This window comes from Oryza sativa, chromosome 6 (assembly GCF_034140825.1).
Source record: "Oryza sativa Japonica Group chromosome 6, ASM3414082v1".
Classification (NCBI taxonomy): Eukaryota; Viridiplantae; Streptophyta; class Magnoliopsida; order Poales; family Poaceae; genus Oryza; species Oryza sativa.
The window spans coordinates 29,225,248-29,243,226 of NC_089040.1; the positions used below are offsets into that span (position 1 = coordinate 29,225,248).

At 40.7% G+C, this 17,979-nt stretch overlaps 2 protein-coding genes and 1 long non-coding RNA gene across 4 annotated transcripts; all 3 read right to left on the reverse strand.

Moving 5' to 3' along the window:
- Positions 1 to 4,997: 4,997 nt before the first annotated feature.
- LOC4341856 (probable glycosyltransferase At5g20260) lies at positions 4,998 to 9,780 on the reverse strand. Of its 2 annotated transcripts, XM_015785598.3 has the most exons (5): positions 9,536 to 9,780; positions 8,904 to 9,329; positions 8,531 to 8,676; positions 6,714 to 7,080; positions 4,998 to 5,928 (listed from the first exon to the last, which is right to left on the reverse strand). In XM_015785598.3, the coding sequence occupies exons 2-5, from the start codon at positions 9,141 to 9,143 to the stop codon at positions 5,248 to 5,250; spliced, it is 1,434 nt and encodes a 477-aa protein (XP_015641084.1). In that variant the 5' UTR covers positions 9,144 to 9,329; positions 9,536 to 9,780; the 3' UTR covers positions 4,998 to 5,247. The 2 variants fall into 2 exon arrangements, with proteins under 2 accessions (XP_015641084.1, XP_066167297.1); XM_066311200.1 differs by lacking the exon at positions 9,536 to 9,780 and having other exon boundaries at positions 8,531 to 8,819; positions 8,904 to 9,185.
- A 205-nt stretch (positions 9,781 to 9,985) lies between these two features.
- On the reverse strand, positions 9,986 to 13,174 carry LOC112936023 (uncharacterized). Its single transcript, XM_026026508.2, has 4 exons — positions 13,050 to 13,174; positions 12,803 to 12,941; positions 11,447 to 11,526; positions 9,986 to 10,338 (listed from the first exon to the last, which is right to left on the reverse strand). Exons 2-4 carry the CDS (start codon positions 12,914 to 12,916, stop codon positions 10,266 to 10,268), a joined length of 267 nt encoding a protein of 88 aa, XP_025882293.1. The 5' UTR covers positions 12,917 to 12,941; positions 13,050 to 13,174; the 3' UTR covers positions 9,986 to 10,265.
- Positions 13,175 to 14,204: 1,030 nt separating this feature from the next.
- On the reverse strand, positions 14,205 to 15,717 carry LOC107278111 (uncharacterized). The gene is made up of 4 exons (XR_001546702.3): positions 15,605 to 15,717; positions 14,950 to 15,516; positions 14,569 to 14,649; positions 14,205 to 14,478 (listed from the first exon to the last, which is right to left on the reverse strand). It is a non-coding gene; the product is annotated as an uncharacterized lncRNA (long non-coding RNA).
- Between the last annotated feature and the right edge of the window lie 2,262 nt (positions 15,718 to 17,979).

Here is a 17,979-nt window from a genome sequence, read left to right on the forward strand (position 1 = left end):
ATTAAAAAAAAACTTAATTTAATTTTGGCAGATGTATCGAGTAGTATGCGATGATCTCCAGCTAGCACAAAACCTTCTTTTTTTAAAAAAAAAAAAGCGATGATCTCCAGCTAGCATAAAACCTTCTATTTTTTAAAAAAATCAAACAGTTTCCAATAGTTTTTTATGACCCTTGGTGCTAGCCAAGTATGAGATCGCTTCCATTGTTTTCCCCCCTCAAAATGATGAATTACCCATGGTTGGTGTGATTTCTGATTTCCATCTGTGATTTTTTTTTTCTCATTTGAAAACCCTTCCATCTGCGATTGAAAAGAACACTAAATTTCAGCATAAAACCAACAATTTTAATACTATATTGAAGCACGACCCTTTTGCATGGTTGAGAGAGAGAGAAAAAAAAAGACCTTAAACTATTCCAATTGTTTTTCTTTCTTAAACAACATGCAAGGATTCATCGATGCGTCCTTGTAATCCCTCCGTCCCATAATAATATAAGAAGTTTTAGGGTTGGACACGATAATTAAGAAAGTATGTAAAAGTGAATAGTGGAGGTTGTAATTGGATGAGTAGTGGAGATATGTGAGAAAAGTGAATGGAAGAAGTTGTTATATTTTGGAACAAATTCTGAGACTAAAAGTTGTTACTATGTCAAAAAAAAATTAAAAGACGCACCACACGTTCTAGAAGCTCGACTTCCCTAAACGGTTGGGAAGCAGCAACAGTGATTAAAAAAAGTACGACTTAAATAATGGGTGTAGCAATTAAGGTTTTGGATTCCAATTGATTAGAGCTTTGACGGAGCCACAACGTTTGAATCGGTTGGTATGGAAATTAAAGCCCATAGAATTTAAATTAAAAATATAAATATTTTTTTTCATTCAAAATACCAGATCATGGTACCAGATCATGGTAATCATCCCGCTATTCTGCAATTCCAACGTTACCAATAGTTAACTATTAGATGTAAAAATTAAAACATCATTTATAATCAACCTAATATATAGTTCACTCACATATTAGTTAGCTATAAATATATATTTCATTATACCTAATTCTCCCGTCTATTTTGTATAGTTCATTAAAATATATATTTCATTATACCTAATTCTCCCGTCTATTTTGTATAGTTCATTAGTAGAGATTATTTTGCAGTTGGCTATAAATCTATAGTTTTTTTTTCTTTCTTCTCTTCTCTTTTATTCACGTAAGTATAAATGTGATGTACTAACTTGTATAATTCTCTTACATCATTTTATTGCACTCGCTCTAATGGATTGAGCTATGATTGAAAGACAAAAAAAATAACAAACAAACCAAGATTTTAGGATAAGATCTTTACATCTCTCTACTTAATTTTAGCATTTTGAAAGTATGTACGGAAACAGAAAACGATGAAAAAAAGAATTTAGATTTAATCTAAACTTTAAATTCCAAAATTTACATTCCTGTTGTAGCTTCTATGCTGAAGGTCGCAGCCAACAAGAAATGTTGCTATTCTCTCTTCTAGGTTTTACGACGCCGCTAGCTGCATGCGTCACTGTTTGTAAACTCATGTACCTAAACTCGAGAACGATCAAAACTTTAATTAATTTCACAAGCACAGAAGCGAGTACCAATTTTTGTTTGATATAATTACTTTTGATCAACTTGGCACATATGGATAATTAGTGTAGTGTACTAAGAACGTACAGAGTTGGATGAACGTACATGGGCGACCGTGTTGATAGCTCGAGCACACTCATGTCGCGCCATATACAGAGCAACATGACATATATGATGATTGTACCATTTCATGTTACCATGTACTCGATCTAATTAAAAACATTAAAGTCGAGATTAATGGCATGATAGTTGAGGGGGGAGAGAAATAGATCGACTTATCCCAACCGAAAATGATTTTAGAATAAGATCTTTACATTATATACTCTTAGCAGTACTTAAAAGGTAAAATAGAAAATACGATGAAGAAACATTTAAACTAATTTAAACTTATGTTTCAAAAATTACATTCTAGCTACAGCTAAGGACATGTATAATGGTTGTTAATACTGATCTCTTAGCGTTGCTAATTATTAAGAATATTTGTTCACATGTAAGAGAGAGACGTCATTGCTATGAGTAAAGACAGCTCAGCAATAACTCTAGTATTTATAATATGGAAACATGTTTTGCATGAGAGACAATAATAAAAGTAATATTTTTTAAGTTAATGGTTAGAGCCTTCATCGTCTTAACTTTTATAAAAATATGTTCTTTAAATAATCTTAAGTCGTCTAGGAGATCGTATTTATCTCTACCATTGAATATGCCATTAACCGAAAATCATCACAGCAGCCAATAAGAAATGGTATCCATCTTGTGGGCCTTACTACGCCGCTGATACGTCGGTGTCTATAACCTGACGAAGAGGGTCAAAACTTTAACACAAAGCTTATATTAGTAGCAAGTACCATCTCCTGTTTGACATTATTACTTTTAAATCAACATGTACATACGGATCATTAGTGTAGCGTACTAGCTAGGAATGTACTCGAGCGCACCCATATCATGCCACACATAAAGCAGCATGATATCATGCTACAAAGTAAATTTTACTCTAACAGTACAAATGCCGTGCTATACGGATCATCAAACCCTTAACTCATTAATTATTAAACAAAAAACTATTAAGATTTTTTTGTGAAATAACATTAATAATTTTTTTAGTGACAGATAATTTTCCCGCAAAAAAGATAATATCCTATCGTAGTACGTAACTGTATCCATCTTCTTTTTTTTTTTTTAGAGAATGGTATTTTTTTTCTCTACATTCAATCAGTTGTATGCAACCTTTTAAATTAGGAACTTATCTTATCAAACAACCTAATCTGAAATTTTAAATTGGGAACTTAGTCCATCAAATAACCCAATCTAAAATTCGCTTGTACGAATATTTGAACTCAAAATCTTTAGAAGTTACTCAGGGTGTGTTTAGGTCACACCAAAATTAAAAGTTTAATTGAAATTGATACGATGTGACGGAAACGTTAGAAGTTTGTGTGTAGGAAAGTTTTAATGTGATAGAAAAGTTAGAAGTTTAAAGAAAAAGTTGGGAACTAAACCAGGCCTCAGGTCACTGTAACCAACAGACTAAGGTCCTATTTAGTTCCCAGAAACTTTTTCCCAAAAACATCACATTAAATCTTTGGACATATGCATGGAGTATTAAATATAGATAAATTAAAAAACTAATTGCACAGTTAGGAGGGAAATCTTTTGAGCTTAATTAGTCCATGATTAGCCATAAATACTACAGTAGCGTACATTTGCTAATGACGGATTAATTAGGCTCAAAAGATTCGTCTCGTGGTTTCCAGGCAAGTTATGAAATTAGTTTTTTCATTCGTGTCCGAAAACCCCTTCCGACGTGTGGTCAAATGTCTGATGTGACACCCAAAAATTTTATTTTTGTGAACTAAACATCCCTAAGAATCAATCCATGTTTGACATTATTACTTTTTGAATCAACCTGTACACACGAAATTATTAGTGTAGCGTACACAGAGCTGGACGGGCAGGCACGTACATGGGCGATCGACTGTGTTGACAGCTCGAGTGCACCCATATTATCGTGCCACGCACAGAGCAGCATACAAAAGTGTACTCTACAGTCTACAGTTCAGACACCGTGCCATACGGATCATCAGCTAGCTGGACCGCAATCGCACTGAGGTGTACTAAAACAAAAGAACATCTAGCTACTACTACCTCAGCTAATAATCAGGTTGCATTTCGCTGGACGGCTAGCCATGGCAACTATAACCAACCATATTAATTTTTACTGCAGAAGTGCAGAGATGAGGACAAGCTGAGTACTACTCCCTCCATTCAGAATATAAGTATATTTAAAGCTGGACATAATTATTAAAAAAAGTAGATAGAATTAAATAACAAAACTTTTTTTAAAAAAATAATAAAGCTAGGGTTATAATTGGATGGGAAGTAGAGGTAGGTGGAAAATTTGAAAGGTGGTGAGTTATGATTGGTTGAGCAAAAAATTTTTGTAGAAGGTATTATATTTTAGGATAAATTCTAGAGACTAAAAATTCTTATATATTTTAGGAGAGCATTAGCGTTGAAGAAGGATCGGTTTGGATGCCGGCCGGCCAAGCTGGCGCCGGCGAGGCTTGCCGGTGAGTTCACATGCCCACATTCAATAACCCTTGGTGCAGAAATAACTGCCATGAAACCACCAATAAATTCAGTCCATCCATCGACCCATCGATCTGGTCTGATCGATCTGATCTGATTTTGATCTCTGTGCGTGTATCTTTTCAGTTTCAAGATAGAGGCAGCATTCAATTGAAATCGCTCCCCTTTTCTTTCTTCTACTGCCATTGCCATTGCTGCTTGTTTGTTTGCATGTAGCAGTAGAACACGGAAGAAAAAATGGGGCAGATGGAGTATTGAAACTCGGCCTGGACCACCGGAGTTAAACTCCGGTGCTCCACCCCGCCGGCCGGCCGTGATCTATAGATCTGCAAAAGTACGTACGTCTGCAGCTAATCTTGACCACGTCTCATCTAACCTTACTGCACATTGCATTGCACTGGTACATTTATGTTACTGTGGAGGTAGCCAGGTAGGATTTCTTTACCTCGAGGGAATCACCTCATTTTATGCATGCCGCCATTATTCGTAATCAATTCCTTTTATTTACGTATATATTTATATAGGATGAATTTAAATTTATATGTTTACAGAGTAATCTTACTCTTCTCAGATCTTTTTATAATATTTTAAATGACGTGAGAACGAGAAACATTCCCTTGAATTAATTAGACTCTCTGCATTCCATACGTTACATGTATTATAGAAACTTCATACTGCGCATTTGGAACGACTTATTAATACATGATTAATTAAATATTAACTAAAAATTTTAAAAAATAAATCAATATGATTTATAAATCACTTTGTATAGAAAAAAAAGTGCAACATTTTAGCAAGCCTGCGTGTAGAAAACGAGGGGCGAGAAATTAGGAATAACTCATTCGAACACAACCTATTGTCTATAAATGCAGAAATGCAGTGTACAGTGTTCTACTGCACACTTTGGTTAGCTTAGCTAGCTTGGTCAGATCCATCACACTGGCCGGTCTCGTTTCGAACATAGAACAGTTCAAATTTTGTAGGAACGTGAAATTTTCTCGCGTTCCAAACTGCAGGGACCTAATTAACTTTCTTTTTTGTTGTTCATTCTGTAATTCAGTAGGGGAGGCTGAGGTTGAGGCGGCGGAGCCAGATGGAGTGGATGACCATGTTGACCACGTCGAACCGCTTGGCCGGCGGCCGGTTCAGCCGGAAGTGGCGCCGGACGCGCAGCACGCGGCGGCGGAGCACGCCGTAGCGGCGGTCCGAGACGCCGCCGAGGATGTCCTTGATCTCGCCGACGCGTTCCGCGGGGACGGCGACGGAGAACCGTGCCCAGTCCAGCACGTCGCTGAACGGCGGCGAGTAGCCGCCGTCGTCGACGAGCACCGGCACGCACCCGGCGGTGATCGCCTCCACGACGCGGCGGCTCGCCGCGGCCGCGCCCTCGCCGCCGCCGCACGGGCACAGGCAGAACCGCGCCCTGCGCATGAGCTCGCCGTGGTCCACACCCGCCGGGAGGCGACCGTACACCACCACCCGGTCATCCCGCCCCTCCCACCGCGCCAGCAGCGCCTCCCTCACGGCGCCGCCGCCGCCACCGCCGGCGGCGAAGAACGCGAGCACCGTGCGTTCCGAAGCCACGCGGCCCTGCGGCGGCGTCGCGCGGGCGCTGGCGACCACCGGCGGCAGCGCGACGTCCGTGGCGGGGTCGAAGCCGTCCGACATGTCGGCGTCGCACATGACGCGGATGGCGTTGCCGCGTAGCTCCGCCTTGGCAGCGGACAGGATCGGGGCCTACACGCACGCACACATGTCGCAGCGATCGAGTCAATTAAGTTTGAATTTCTTTTGTTCCCTTAAAAAAAAAGATGCAATAATCAATTAAGCAGCATATATTTGATTCGTGTCACGATCAAATGGATACATGATGCTGTTCATGTGTCATCATGTCTCCCTATAACTATGGTCTCTCTGCATAGCTAAACATGATACGTTTCGTTACCTATTGTGGCATCACAGCTAGTACTAAAATGTTGCCGGTTTATTAATTATTATGCATTTAAACTCGTGAAAGCAACTGATCACCAAACTGCCTGGTTAACGAACTAACAAGCTAGACTGCTAGAGTGCTAGACTGTTTGTATTTGAATGCAGAGCTTGACGGGTACGATACAAGTGACCCCATTTGAGACGCGGAATTAATTAATTCATTCATTAATTTATCCATAATTTCGTAGAATTAATTAATTTCAACGCCTTTACTGAAATTACATATACTATCTCTCCTAAAATATAAGTATTTTTAAACTTCGATACAGTTTTCGAGATATTACTTTGACTAATAATATCTATAAAAGTAATATGTTTTAAAAATTTTGTATTTTATGATAGTTTTTTTAATGATAAATCTAGTAATATCAATTTTACATAATTAAGCTTTTTATTTTTTTTACTACTAATAGTCAAAATTAAAAATGTTGACTTTGACACCATGCTAAAAATATTTATATTTTTGAACGGAGGGAGTATTTCTCAATTCCCGCGAAAAGTAGCGCAGGAGAGTGTGGAGTGTAATTTACCCATTGGTGGCAGGAGACGAGGAAGTGATCGGCGCCGCGGCTGCGATTCCAGAAGGGGTACATGGCGGCGAGGCCGTCGACGTAGCCGGCGACGAGCCGGAGCTGGGGGTCCCAGAAGTCGATCATGTCGCGGCGGTAGACGTAGCCGGCGATGCTGGCGACGCTGATGGGGAGGAAGAAGGCGTGCGCCTCGCCGGGGTGGCGTGCCCGGTGCCGGCCGCCGCCGCCGCTGCTGTCCAGCTCGGCGATGAGGTGGCCCTCTATGCCGTCGTTGCCGGCGAAGGCGGCGCCGCCCTTTTGCACGACCGGCGGCTCGCCCTCTCTGTACGTCCACACCTTGAACCTCTTCTCCATCTCAATGTAACTCCTGATGATAGTATAATCAATGATCAAATGATGCAGTAACAGTTAATTATTGGCTGTTAATTAATCATGACCACAATTAAAATTAACCTCCCCTTGTTTTACGATAGTATTGCTTCCTCCGTACGGCGTCCTTTGATGTTGATAATTCATTTTATTTAAAAACTTTGATGAATATCAAATTTTTTATGATCAAACAACTCATAATAAAATAAATGATAATTACATTTTTTAAATAAAACAAATGATCAAACGTGTATTAAAAAATCAGCGGCATCGTTTATTAAAAATAAATGTAGTACAGTACAATGCTCTAGTAGCAAAATTTTACTGTACTGGGTACGCAAGTAGAGTGAAATTCAATTGCATGCAATTTATAAAAATCGTCTACCATTACATGACAACTTACATATACTCCGTATATAGTACCTCTAGTATACTACAGGTGCATTTTGTCAAAGTAGTGAAGTACTACGTGTACTAGGTAGGTTATAATTAGGTAGGTCCACACGTTATATCTATAAATTGAGCACAAATAATTAAGAGTACTCTAATTACAAAATCATCTAGAAGCCGGCTGATGATGATGATGAATTGTGATGACCTCTAATAATGGAGCAGTGTGGTCTCTGCCTGTAAGATTAGCTAGGCGTTGCCGTCACAAAGCATGCATGTCTCACCAAACAAAGAGCAGAGCCAAAGCGATGCACCCATCAACCAACAACCGATCGATCATCGAGTCATCGCACGAGCCCGTACGAAGAATTCATATATCCGTGTAGTGTAGAGTTTAGTGATGGCTGCATTTGGTCAGGCCGTTTGCCGTCCAAATCGGCGAGGAAGGCGTGTTAATGCCCTCGATCGGGTGTCGACGAATCACGAATGCTTATCCTAGCTTAGCCGGCAGCAGCTAGCCGCGGCCAACTTAATTACACATATATAGCTCTTGGTTACTAGCCCCATTGTTTTATAATATATTATAATTCCTTTTGATTTTTTTTCAAATTTTTTTAGGTTTAATTAAATTCATAAAAAAAATTGCCTACATCTACAACATCAAATTAGTTTAATTAGATGTAACATTAATATATTTTGATAACATGTTTGTTATACATTAAAAATGTTATTATATTTTCCTATAAACTTTATCAAACTTTAAAAAAATTAATTAAAAAATTAAAGCGTCTAATAATATAAAACATAAAACGGAGTGAGTAATTGGGTATGCGTGGCCAGATGTGGAGTGGCAAAGGAGACAACCGTATAAATATGACATTTTCAATAAGAATTTAGTGAGGTTACGGATTGGCAAAGGAGACAACTGTGTGAATGTGATGTTTTTCAATAAGAATTTAGTGAGGTTACCGATTTATCGTTTTGCCTCCGTCTCTTGAGCCCTTATGTGTATTTGTGTGTTTTTGGGAACGAAAATACGGAGTGGTGAATTTACTTACTGGTGGAAGGCGTAGGCGTCGCGGTACACGGCGCCCCTGGGGATGAACCCGCCGCCGTCGTCCGGCGTGCAGCTGCGCGTGCGGCTGGCTCGCCGGATGGACACCCGCGCCTGGACCAGCCCGGCCTCCATCCTCCCGACCTGAACCTGACACACACGCATGCACAAACAAAAATATTTGTCAAATATACATGTCAAAAATATTTATCAAAAACATGTCACAGCAACATCGCTGACTTTTTTTTTTTTGCATTGACACTTCCTGCATCTGAAACTGCACTGCTGCAATTCTGCATCCATTGCCCATTACGGATCACATCATCACTGCACAAACACCGTTGAGTCTGAGTGTGGCATGAGCATGGCGTACGTACTCGGCGGTTCACGAGTTCCCTGGCATGATGAGCATGGCGTGATGACGGTGATGGCACCCAAGCCGGTGAGAGTGAATGGTGATGGCCGGCGGCGGCGGCGGCGCCGGCAGGAGACCAGACGCGGCCGACGGCGACGTGCGCGGCGAGGACAGAGACGGAGACGGCGGCGGCGACGAGGAGGAGGCACGAGGCCAGGGTGACGACGACGCCGTGGCAGGCGCAGCTGTTCTTGGACGCCATTGATGGTCAGGTGATCAGGTCAGTTCAGTTTCAGGCTTTCAGGTGAGCTGATCCACTCATGCATTGGTGCATTCCGGGCTATATGTAGCAGAAGATGGTGTAGTCTCTACGTTACAAGAATCAAGATCACCATGGTAAGCTTAGCTCAGTAGCTCAGTCCCAGGTCGATCGATGCGTGATTGGGATCTGCAACACAAACGGTTTTCGAGTTCAGGATCATATCTGCATCCGTGTCAGATAATTGCAGCTTTGGATCTGCAACCAACCTAGGAGTTGGATCAGTCACTTGCAACAGTTGCAAAATTTTGCAATGCAGAGGTTGGGTGCATATGAAGGCACTGGTGTTATTGTGCATTGAGGCGATAGAATAATAACAGAGAAGACTGACTCACCGTGGACGGCACGGTCTCTAGCTTTGATGCCTCCCTGGCCCATCACCATGTGCAGCAGTAGTAGCAGTAGCAGTAACAATATCTGTAGATCAACCAAGTGCTGGCTCTTGAAGAATATCTGTAGAGCAACCAACATGTACAGTACAGCCTTGTGTAAATACTCATGCAAGCAAGAAAGAACAAAAGGAAATAATCAGAGGCTGATTAGGGAGTGTCAGATTTTGTGTAGTGAAGCAGATTATCATTATGGACCTGTACCAAAGTACCGTCTCATTCATTAAGACTCATGCACTGACAAATACAGTAAACAATCCCACAACTGATCTACACACAGTAGCGCATTCATAATGCTACATTGCTACTCTTATACGTACAGTACAGAGCTCAGACACCATAATAAGTGAACCTGTTTCAGAAGCCATTTCACTCTTTTTCGTGGGGTCAAAAAAATAGTAAGTTGAGCAGGGCCTTTTACTCTTTTGGCCCTGAGTAACTCATCTTGAAAGTGCAGGTATCATTCTATCGGGAGGGAATTCTTACATCAGCAACAGCAATTTCAAACATGCAAACATAAGGCATTACTCTGGATCAGGATTGTCAAATTTTTATTCTTGAATATGCAAACATAAGGCATTGTGCACAACATGGTCCCTAGGAGATAAAGGCGTTGTTTTGAAGGCAAACCACTATGAAATAAACTAAACACTCTTGTGGACGACTTAGGTGCTGTTTACTCTAGCTTGACTTCCGCTCTCTTGGGAGGATCCAGCTGCAGGTAAGTATACGGCTCCGTTGGCTCCTCCCTGTAAATAACAGGTTGTTACATGAAAACTTCAGATACAAACGTAAGAGAAATATTCAGGGTTACGATGCTCATTACAATCTAACTACTACTAGTCACACACAAGTACATTTGTCATAACAACATTTCTCACAGCTTCACATTTTAGTGGACTCAAGTAAATAGCGTTTTGTCTACAACAGTTTTCTGAAGTACAGAAGCTTCTTGGGGAAAGAATGTCTATCGAAAGGGTTGCCTCGATTTCTACCCCAAGGTATGGTAGCAACTAGCAACAATACTTCTTTTTCTCACTTGAGTGGCTATTGGTCAGTTCAGTGGTTCTAGCATTAGCCTGTTTGAAGCAGTTGCTCCCAGCCAGACAGTGTCAGTGCTCCTAACTTGACCAAACTGAACCAGCCAAATTGAGATAGACCATATTTTCCTTTCCCTTTCCCAGGTTTGACAACAACAAATTTCATTTGAAAAGAAACCCTACCCGCCATTGGAAGTGAAGAAAGCAACCAAACCACCATCCTAGAAGGTGATACATGACACATGTAACCAAGCAACGAATAACTACATGGCAAAACAGGCCAAGAAGCATACATAAAATTTTATTGGATTTGTATTTAATTGAGAATAGCCCTATATAACTTCTCAAATACAAAGTTGCCTTACAATCTAATTCACACAACTCTCAGAGATTACAAGTTCAGTTGGTCAGAAAACAAAGCTCATGCTAATCCATGTGGTGAAAGGAATCACAACACTAGAGCCTTTTACACTGCAAAGATTAGTCATCATGAGCATTTTCTGCAGCCACTAGGTATATTCACATGGCACATATTTCTTTAGGCTGCTGAAGGACCTATGGTGGAAGAGCCACCGGCAAGAAGGAGCATAAAGAGAAGAACATATCAAACAATAGGCACAATATAATGGTCCACCTTATCATGAGCATCCTGTGACCACTCCTTAAAACCCCTCAATCAGATGATTCCAATGTCCTTTATCAATCATATTAGTTCTTAATGTGCTAGACCTATTGAAACGTATGTTGCCTCATATTACTGGGAATATATGTGTGAACAAAAGCATGAAACATACAAATTGTAAGAAGTTGTACATACCCAGGTTTCGAACGCATGCATTGCCAAAAGAGCTTGAATGGACCTGGAACTGTCTTGAAAGGATTCCCCTCAAAGCAAGCCTGCAACAGAAATTAGAAAACCAGTTCAACATAGAAATGGACAAAATTTTCAGAATTAACAATTGCATCATTTTCCCTAATATGATCAACATAATGAGGCATAGAGCAAAATTCTTCAGCATTCTTGGGAAACATTCATTACGTAGCAGACGCAGATAACCAATGAAAACTCTTTACTGAATATCCTAGACAGGATGAGTTCAACATAAAGATGGCCAAGAATTTCAGAATTAACAATATCATCATTTGCTATAATATAATCAACACATTGAGGCACAGAGCAAAATTCTTCAGCATTCTTGGGAAACATTCATTACATAGCAGACGCTGATAACTGATGAAAACTCTTTACTGAAAATCCCAGACAGGATGAAAATTTTGGACCCTGGCAGGTTCAGTGTGAGTGGAACCAGCATGCTAGTTGAAATTAGGGGCAATTCCATACTGAAAATTCGTCCATTTCTACTTGTGATTAAATGGGTTCATGGCCTCCCCGAGGTTTCTTATTCACCTAGCAGTGTATGTTGTTATAATTTGCCTATTAGTTCCCACTTTTCTTATTCACCTAGTAGTGTATGTTGTTATAATTTGCCTATTAGTTCCCACTTTTCTTATTCACCTAGGAGTATAGACCAGTAATATGGCCAATAAGTGCAAATGAACCAATTTGAGTTTATTTCTGTACTTGATCAATACTGAGGATCTAATGTTCAGACATTTGGCCCCCTCACTATTTCGATGAAGCTCCGCCATTGGTTTTTGGGTTAATTACTGAGGCTTATTTCATCCTGGGTAAGCATAAGAATCTGATTGCCATCTAGGCCGTTCCTAAACATGGTTTTGGGATCAAACATGGAAATACCACCTGCAGCCTGAAAGCAACAACAATCGCAGCAATGGCGCAATGCACATGCAGGATCATGGTGGCTGGTGGGCAGAGAACATCATGCAATCTTGTTATGTAACACGAAGAGAAGACATTCAGTTAGGTAAACACTGAAATAATTGTAAGTAAGAAAGGCTAGTAATGCCAAAACAACTATGTTTAACGATGCAATTACAGCCAATTTCACTATCAAGCGCCTTCAAGATCCAAATTTAGTACTAGCAAACAGGCATAGCGACAAGAGGTTCTCCACAAAACTATCATCCGGGTAGCTCTGAGCTCCGCAATTTCCATTACACATTCATCACCACTCATTCATCGGTAGGAAGATAATAAGAGATCAATCAGGTCGTGAGCTGTGGTTGGATTAGGGTTGAGAGGGGGTGGAACCTGGACGACGTCCTCGGCGCGGTCGTTGCAGCGGTGCGCCTTGGGCTCCCGCTTGTCCCCCTCCGGCAAGCCCCATGGGCTCTCCCTCCTCGGCACCGGCCTCCCCTCGCTCATCCTCCTCCAACCACCTCCCTCCTCACTGCAAAGAAGATCGAAATGGCTCAAATTCGCAAAGCAAGAGGCATTCCCATGAAACCCCAGATCATCGCGACGCGTCCGAGGGAGAGATCGGAGGAGGCTGACTCACCTAGCAACCACCCTACCTCTTCCGCGCCGCGTGCGATCCCAAGACGAGACGGCGGCCGGCGGCGGCGGCTGGTTGCCCTCCACTGGTCGGAGTCCAAGCGGAAGCGACGGGTAGACGAAGAGGCCGAGGGGAGAAAATCCGGCCCAACTTTTTTTGTTCGGTGCCGCCTCAGATGCCCAATAAGGCCCAACATTTTCGGCCCATAACGAGTTGGGCTTGGAATTACCAGTCCAACCTTACAATGACAGATGGGGCCCACCTGCAGCGAAGAGCGAGCGTTTAAGCATGCGCCAAACAGAGCTAAATCGAGCATCTCCCAAGACTCTGTCAAACAACATGAAAGAACTGCTACTAGTCTACTCCCTCCGTTAAAAAAAAAAAAAGACAAACTCTGATTTTCGTGTCCAACGTTTTACTGTCCGTCTTATATGAAAATTTTTAATAATTAGTATTTTTATTGTTGTTAGATGATAAAACATGATTAATACTTTATGCGTGACTTGTCTTTTTAATTTTTTTCATAATTTTTTTAAATAAGACGAATGGTCAAACGTTGGATACGGAAACCCAGAGTTTGTCTTTTTTTGGGACGGAGGGAGTACTAGTTATATAAGCAATCCTTAATGAAGAAAACTTCATTTACTAAATATTTTCTGGGTATCTAGCATTGTGTACACTGATTAGACGTGCAAACAAAAATACGGAGTACAAAACTAGTTGTAGTTAGACATGAACTGATCCTCTGCATTTGGCAAATCTTAAGTAGCACAGTTAATTGTGTCATAGTCTATTGGTGAAAAAAACAAGTGGTTGTAATCTGTTAATTGTGTCATCAGTATTAACTCGAGCCGGAACAGTCATAATCTGGCACCAGAAAGAAACAAGTCGTACTCTTAAATGTCCTTTTTGTGAATGTTTTCTGACTGAAATTTGAGTTCATTAAGTTCCATAATCAAGAACCCCTCAATGTTGACAGATTATAAACATGCATGCACACAGCTACTGCAGCTGGAACAAATTGACAAGTTTGTTTTTGCTCGTTATTTGCAGCCTTGCTGCTTAACCAAAAAGAGTATATTTTTCCTCTTTATTTTTTCAATCACAAAGAGGTAACTTTCCTTGACACCACTGGAAACTGGAAAGAGAAGGAATGGAACAAATACAGGCTGTTCAATGATCAAGAACATTCCAAAACTGGTAAGAAATGGTAGTTTTACAAGGAGATATATCAAAACTGTTAGCATCAAGATAATGACAAGCAAGTTGCTTGCAAAAATGTCAAAATTAACTTGAAGCTATGAATACAATATTATGACAGGGTTCTTCCAGGCAGTCCATCTATCTAATTGATGATCTCGAAAAAAAGAACTTCAGGTTGGAGCCTGCAGTCTCTGAAGCGTTCAAGCAACTGCTCCCATGAATCTTCTGCCTGTACACAATTAACAGCTCAGAATCAGAGAGCAGATCAGAATCAAGAAGCCTACATGGCTGCTGCAGAGGCCATGAGCAAGTTATCTACCTCAATAGTCTCAGCATCAGAGATGAGCCACTTATCCTGGTCGCGAGCAAAGCAGAAGTACCGCCCATTGGCATAGGAGATCTGCAGAGTTTTGGATAATATGGAATAAATAACCTCGGCGTATGAAAAGGTAATATATTTGCTAGGCACGGTTATGTTGAAGTTAGCAGGCAGGTTAAGGAGCATCGAACAAACCATGCGAAAAAAAAAACTGAAGTAAAACTCAATAGAGCAAGGGAATAAATTTTAAGGGTAGTCTGATGTAAGTTTTGCACCACTGCATAAGATTTCTAGTGGTGATATTTTAGAATAAAGCAAATGAAAAATATATCAAGACAACTGGAGAGTAACAGAGATCAAAAGAAGTCCAATAAAGATTACCCGGCCATGGTGCTTCATTTTAATGCTCAATCGATGAAACATGGTGATAAAAAGTTCACAGAGATACTCAGGATCCTCTCTATTATTCACCAGTATTGCTTACACAGACTAGGTACTCAAATTATTGCTCCAATACTTGTCTTGAAACTTTCAGTCTTCGAGATCAGTATGGTTTGAGGACAAATAATTTCACTGACAGGACCATTGGTAACTTGCAAATATTCCCCAAAATACTATACGACCAACTCAGATATGAATATTATGAATCATAGCTTGAACCCATTATCCACTGTAGCCTAACCGATTTCAATCTGGTAAAGGCCAATATAAGCTTGGTCCTTTTAATTCTAGTAAAACCTCTTGTCATGCTAACACCATCTCTTTCTTAAGACAAGTAGTACATGTAATGTCCCTGTGACCTCTTTCACCTCATGAGTATAATCCATATATTTTGTGATATTAAGACACAATACCAACCCAGGAACACAATGACACATAGAACTCTCAGGACAATGCATATCAACCAACACCGTATCGCTCATTGTTTTCCCCTCCTTTTCGGATTTCCTTATCATGGCAATCAAGGATAACATTACTTTTCTGTTATATCAACAATTTAATTCATGAAAAAGTCAAAGGTTTTCTTTGCACATACCATTGAGGCCAGAGAATATTTTGCCGAGGAGTGAACACCCTTGCAGAGAAGTTTGATATCAATGGGATGTGCAATGCCAACTAGAACTTCAGATAGCTGAACCTGGTTTTCACAATCACCAAACCAGTATAAACCTGCAGCATAATGGCAAAAAGGGAACACCAAACAAACATTTTGATGTTAACTTTAGGAAACCAAAAGGATAAAAGAACATAGCAAAAAGCCTCCTTCCTAACCAGCATAATAACAAACCGTATCAAACTTAATAGAAGTCAACCTTAAAGTTTCAGGATATGTTTGAGTTACAACAAGTGGTTGTCATGTATATCTCCAATAACATGTTTTTTTAGGAACAACCAATATCATGTTCTGTAATTCTGTTTAGGCAGGAAAAAGAGAGCAAATATTAAATTGCAGTTTACTATTGTAGACAAGGACCTTTACCTATTGTAAAGATATGTGGTGTGTTTGAAGGAGAAACATCAACGTTCTTCGGACTTCCACAATGCTTGCAATTGTCCCCAAAGCACAACTGTTCATCATAGAGAACCGGAAGCTCTGCAAAGGATTCGATCTGCAAAAAGTTATCAATAACTATTTGCTACTCTTGCATATAATATAAAATTTTAGCTACACAGGAAATCTGATGTGACACACCTTTGTTGTTTGAGGTGAACTGGCATCAAGTCTACAGAAAATCGTAGTATGTTCTTTCTCACCAAAACACTTCCCACACCTGCAGCTCATTTGCACATGGAACTTAATCCCGAACAGATCGTGTGTTCGGCATATGCAATCTCCGCAGCTGACAGGACTTACTTCACGTTCCTCAATCTCACTGTTGAAATCAAAATGCAGAGGAGTTTCTGACATATGCAGTGCTTGAAGAATCGTTGCCACAACCTCAGAAGCAATTCTTTTCCAGCCTGCAACTGAAATTGATTCACCAGGTTTAACCTTGTGAAGGCAGAAAAATATACATGAAGGATAAAGTTCTGAAGCAGAATAAAGATCATGGTAGCCTCCGACCGATTAGTTCGGCACTTTACATGTTAATCAGGAAAAACAGCAACGAATTGATTAACAGAGCTTGCCAACTAAAGAACATTGCACTCGTATATCTAAGTTTGTTCATTCCAGTGCATATGGAAGTGTGGAACAATGACAATGCAAAGAAACCCACATACCTTCTGAAACATGTTATCATTTGCAATTTTACAGAGATTAACCTTCAGAGAGGTCAGTAAAACATCCACTCCGTTGTGTCATTATTCTCCCAAGCAAAGAAGATTCCATAGAATAGGTCAGCGATGCAGAAGTTTTCTTTGATATGTAGGATTGTTGCAGGTGGTGCCCTTAAAATCTCATCTCTGAAGCACCTCAAATTCCACAGTGACTGCGCATGTTCATAGTTAATCAGAACTCAGAAGTTAGCACATGACAAAACATACTGCATGCAACTTTGTACTACCTGTATGATCACATGCAAGATAAACATGTCTTTGTCCTTGTTTTCTTTGTTGGGAACATCAATACTTGGCATTTCCTCAGCAGATTGGCCAGGAGTTACTGGATGATAAGAACACACAATCACCATGGATAGATCGGTTGGAGCTCTGCTTTCGTTGGTTTCCTTGTTCCCAGCGGGAGGCCTAGGTAGACGATGGGGAAGTCTTCAACTCGGCAAGAGAGGATGGATTCAACCAGAACTCGTTGTTCATTGCTGCACTGAATCGGTGTAATAGCGCTCTTGCAGAAGTTGGTTTTGAGTCCCGTTGCCTCACCAAAAAGAGTCAGCAATCTCTTGATAGTGTTGGCTTCAGTGGTTGTTGGCTTGAAGAACAGCACCGCGTCATCGGCATACACCGAGAGCAAATCTCTTCTTGCATTTAGAGGCGAAAGCAAACCAGCCAGCTTTGCCCGAGAAACCAAAGCTTGCAGAGCATCCATGACTAAGATAAAAAGCAACGGCGATAGAGGGTCGCCTTGTCTCAGTCCTCGAGCCGGTTTAATTGGATCTGACAGCACCCCGTTAATCAAAATGCTTGTTTCTTCAGTTAGGAGGGCAGCCGAGATCCATCTTCGCCAATTCGGGCCAAATCCCCTAAACTCCATCATTGACAGCAGAAAACCCCAAGAGACAGTGTCAAACGCTTTGGAAATGTCAAGCTTCAACATCATCGTTGCCTTCTTCTGCCGGTGGAATTGTTGCACCAGGCCCTTGACAAAAACAAAATTCTCGTGAATGCAGCGGCCCTTAATGAAGGCAGTTTGCGAGCAAGGGATTAGTGCTTCTAGCTTCGGCGCCAGTCGTTGTGCCATAATCTTTGCAGCCAACTTAGAGAAACTGTGCACCAAACTAATCGGCCTGTAAT

Excerpts from the sequence above, each read along its gene's own strand:
- LOC4341856 (XM_015785598.3), bottom strand. The coding sequence starts at position 9,143 with ATGGCGTCCAAGAACAGCTGCGCCTGCCACGGCGTCGTCGTCACCCTG. Across the intron at positions 7,081-8,530 it reads GACGCCTACGCCTTCCACCA|GAGTTACATTGAGATGGAGA; the intron begins GTAAGTAAATTC and ends TACTATCATCAG. Across the intron at positions 5,929-6,713 it reads TCGTCTCCTGCCACCAATGG|GCCCCGATCCTGTCCGCTGC; the intron begins GTAAATTACACT and ends GCGTGCGTGTAG.
- LOC112936023 (XM_026026508.2), bottom strand. The coding sequence starts at position 12,916 with ATGAGCGAGGGGAGGCCGGTGCCGAGGAGGGAGAGCCCATGGGGCTTG. Across the intron at positions 11,527-12,802 it reads GCGCCGAGGACGTCGTCCAG|GCTTGCTTTGAGGGGAATCC; the intron begins GTTCCACCCCCT and ends TTTCTGTTGCAG. Across the intron at positions 10,339-11,446 it reads TGCATGCGTTCGAAACCTGG|GGAGGAGCCAACGGAGCCGT; the intron begins GTATGTACAACT and ends TGTTATTTACAG.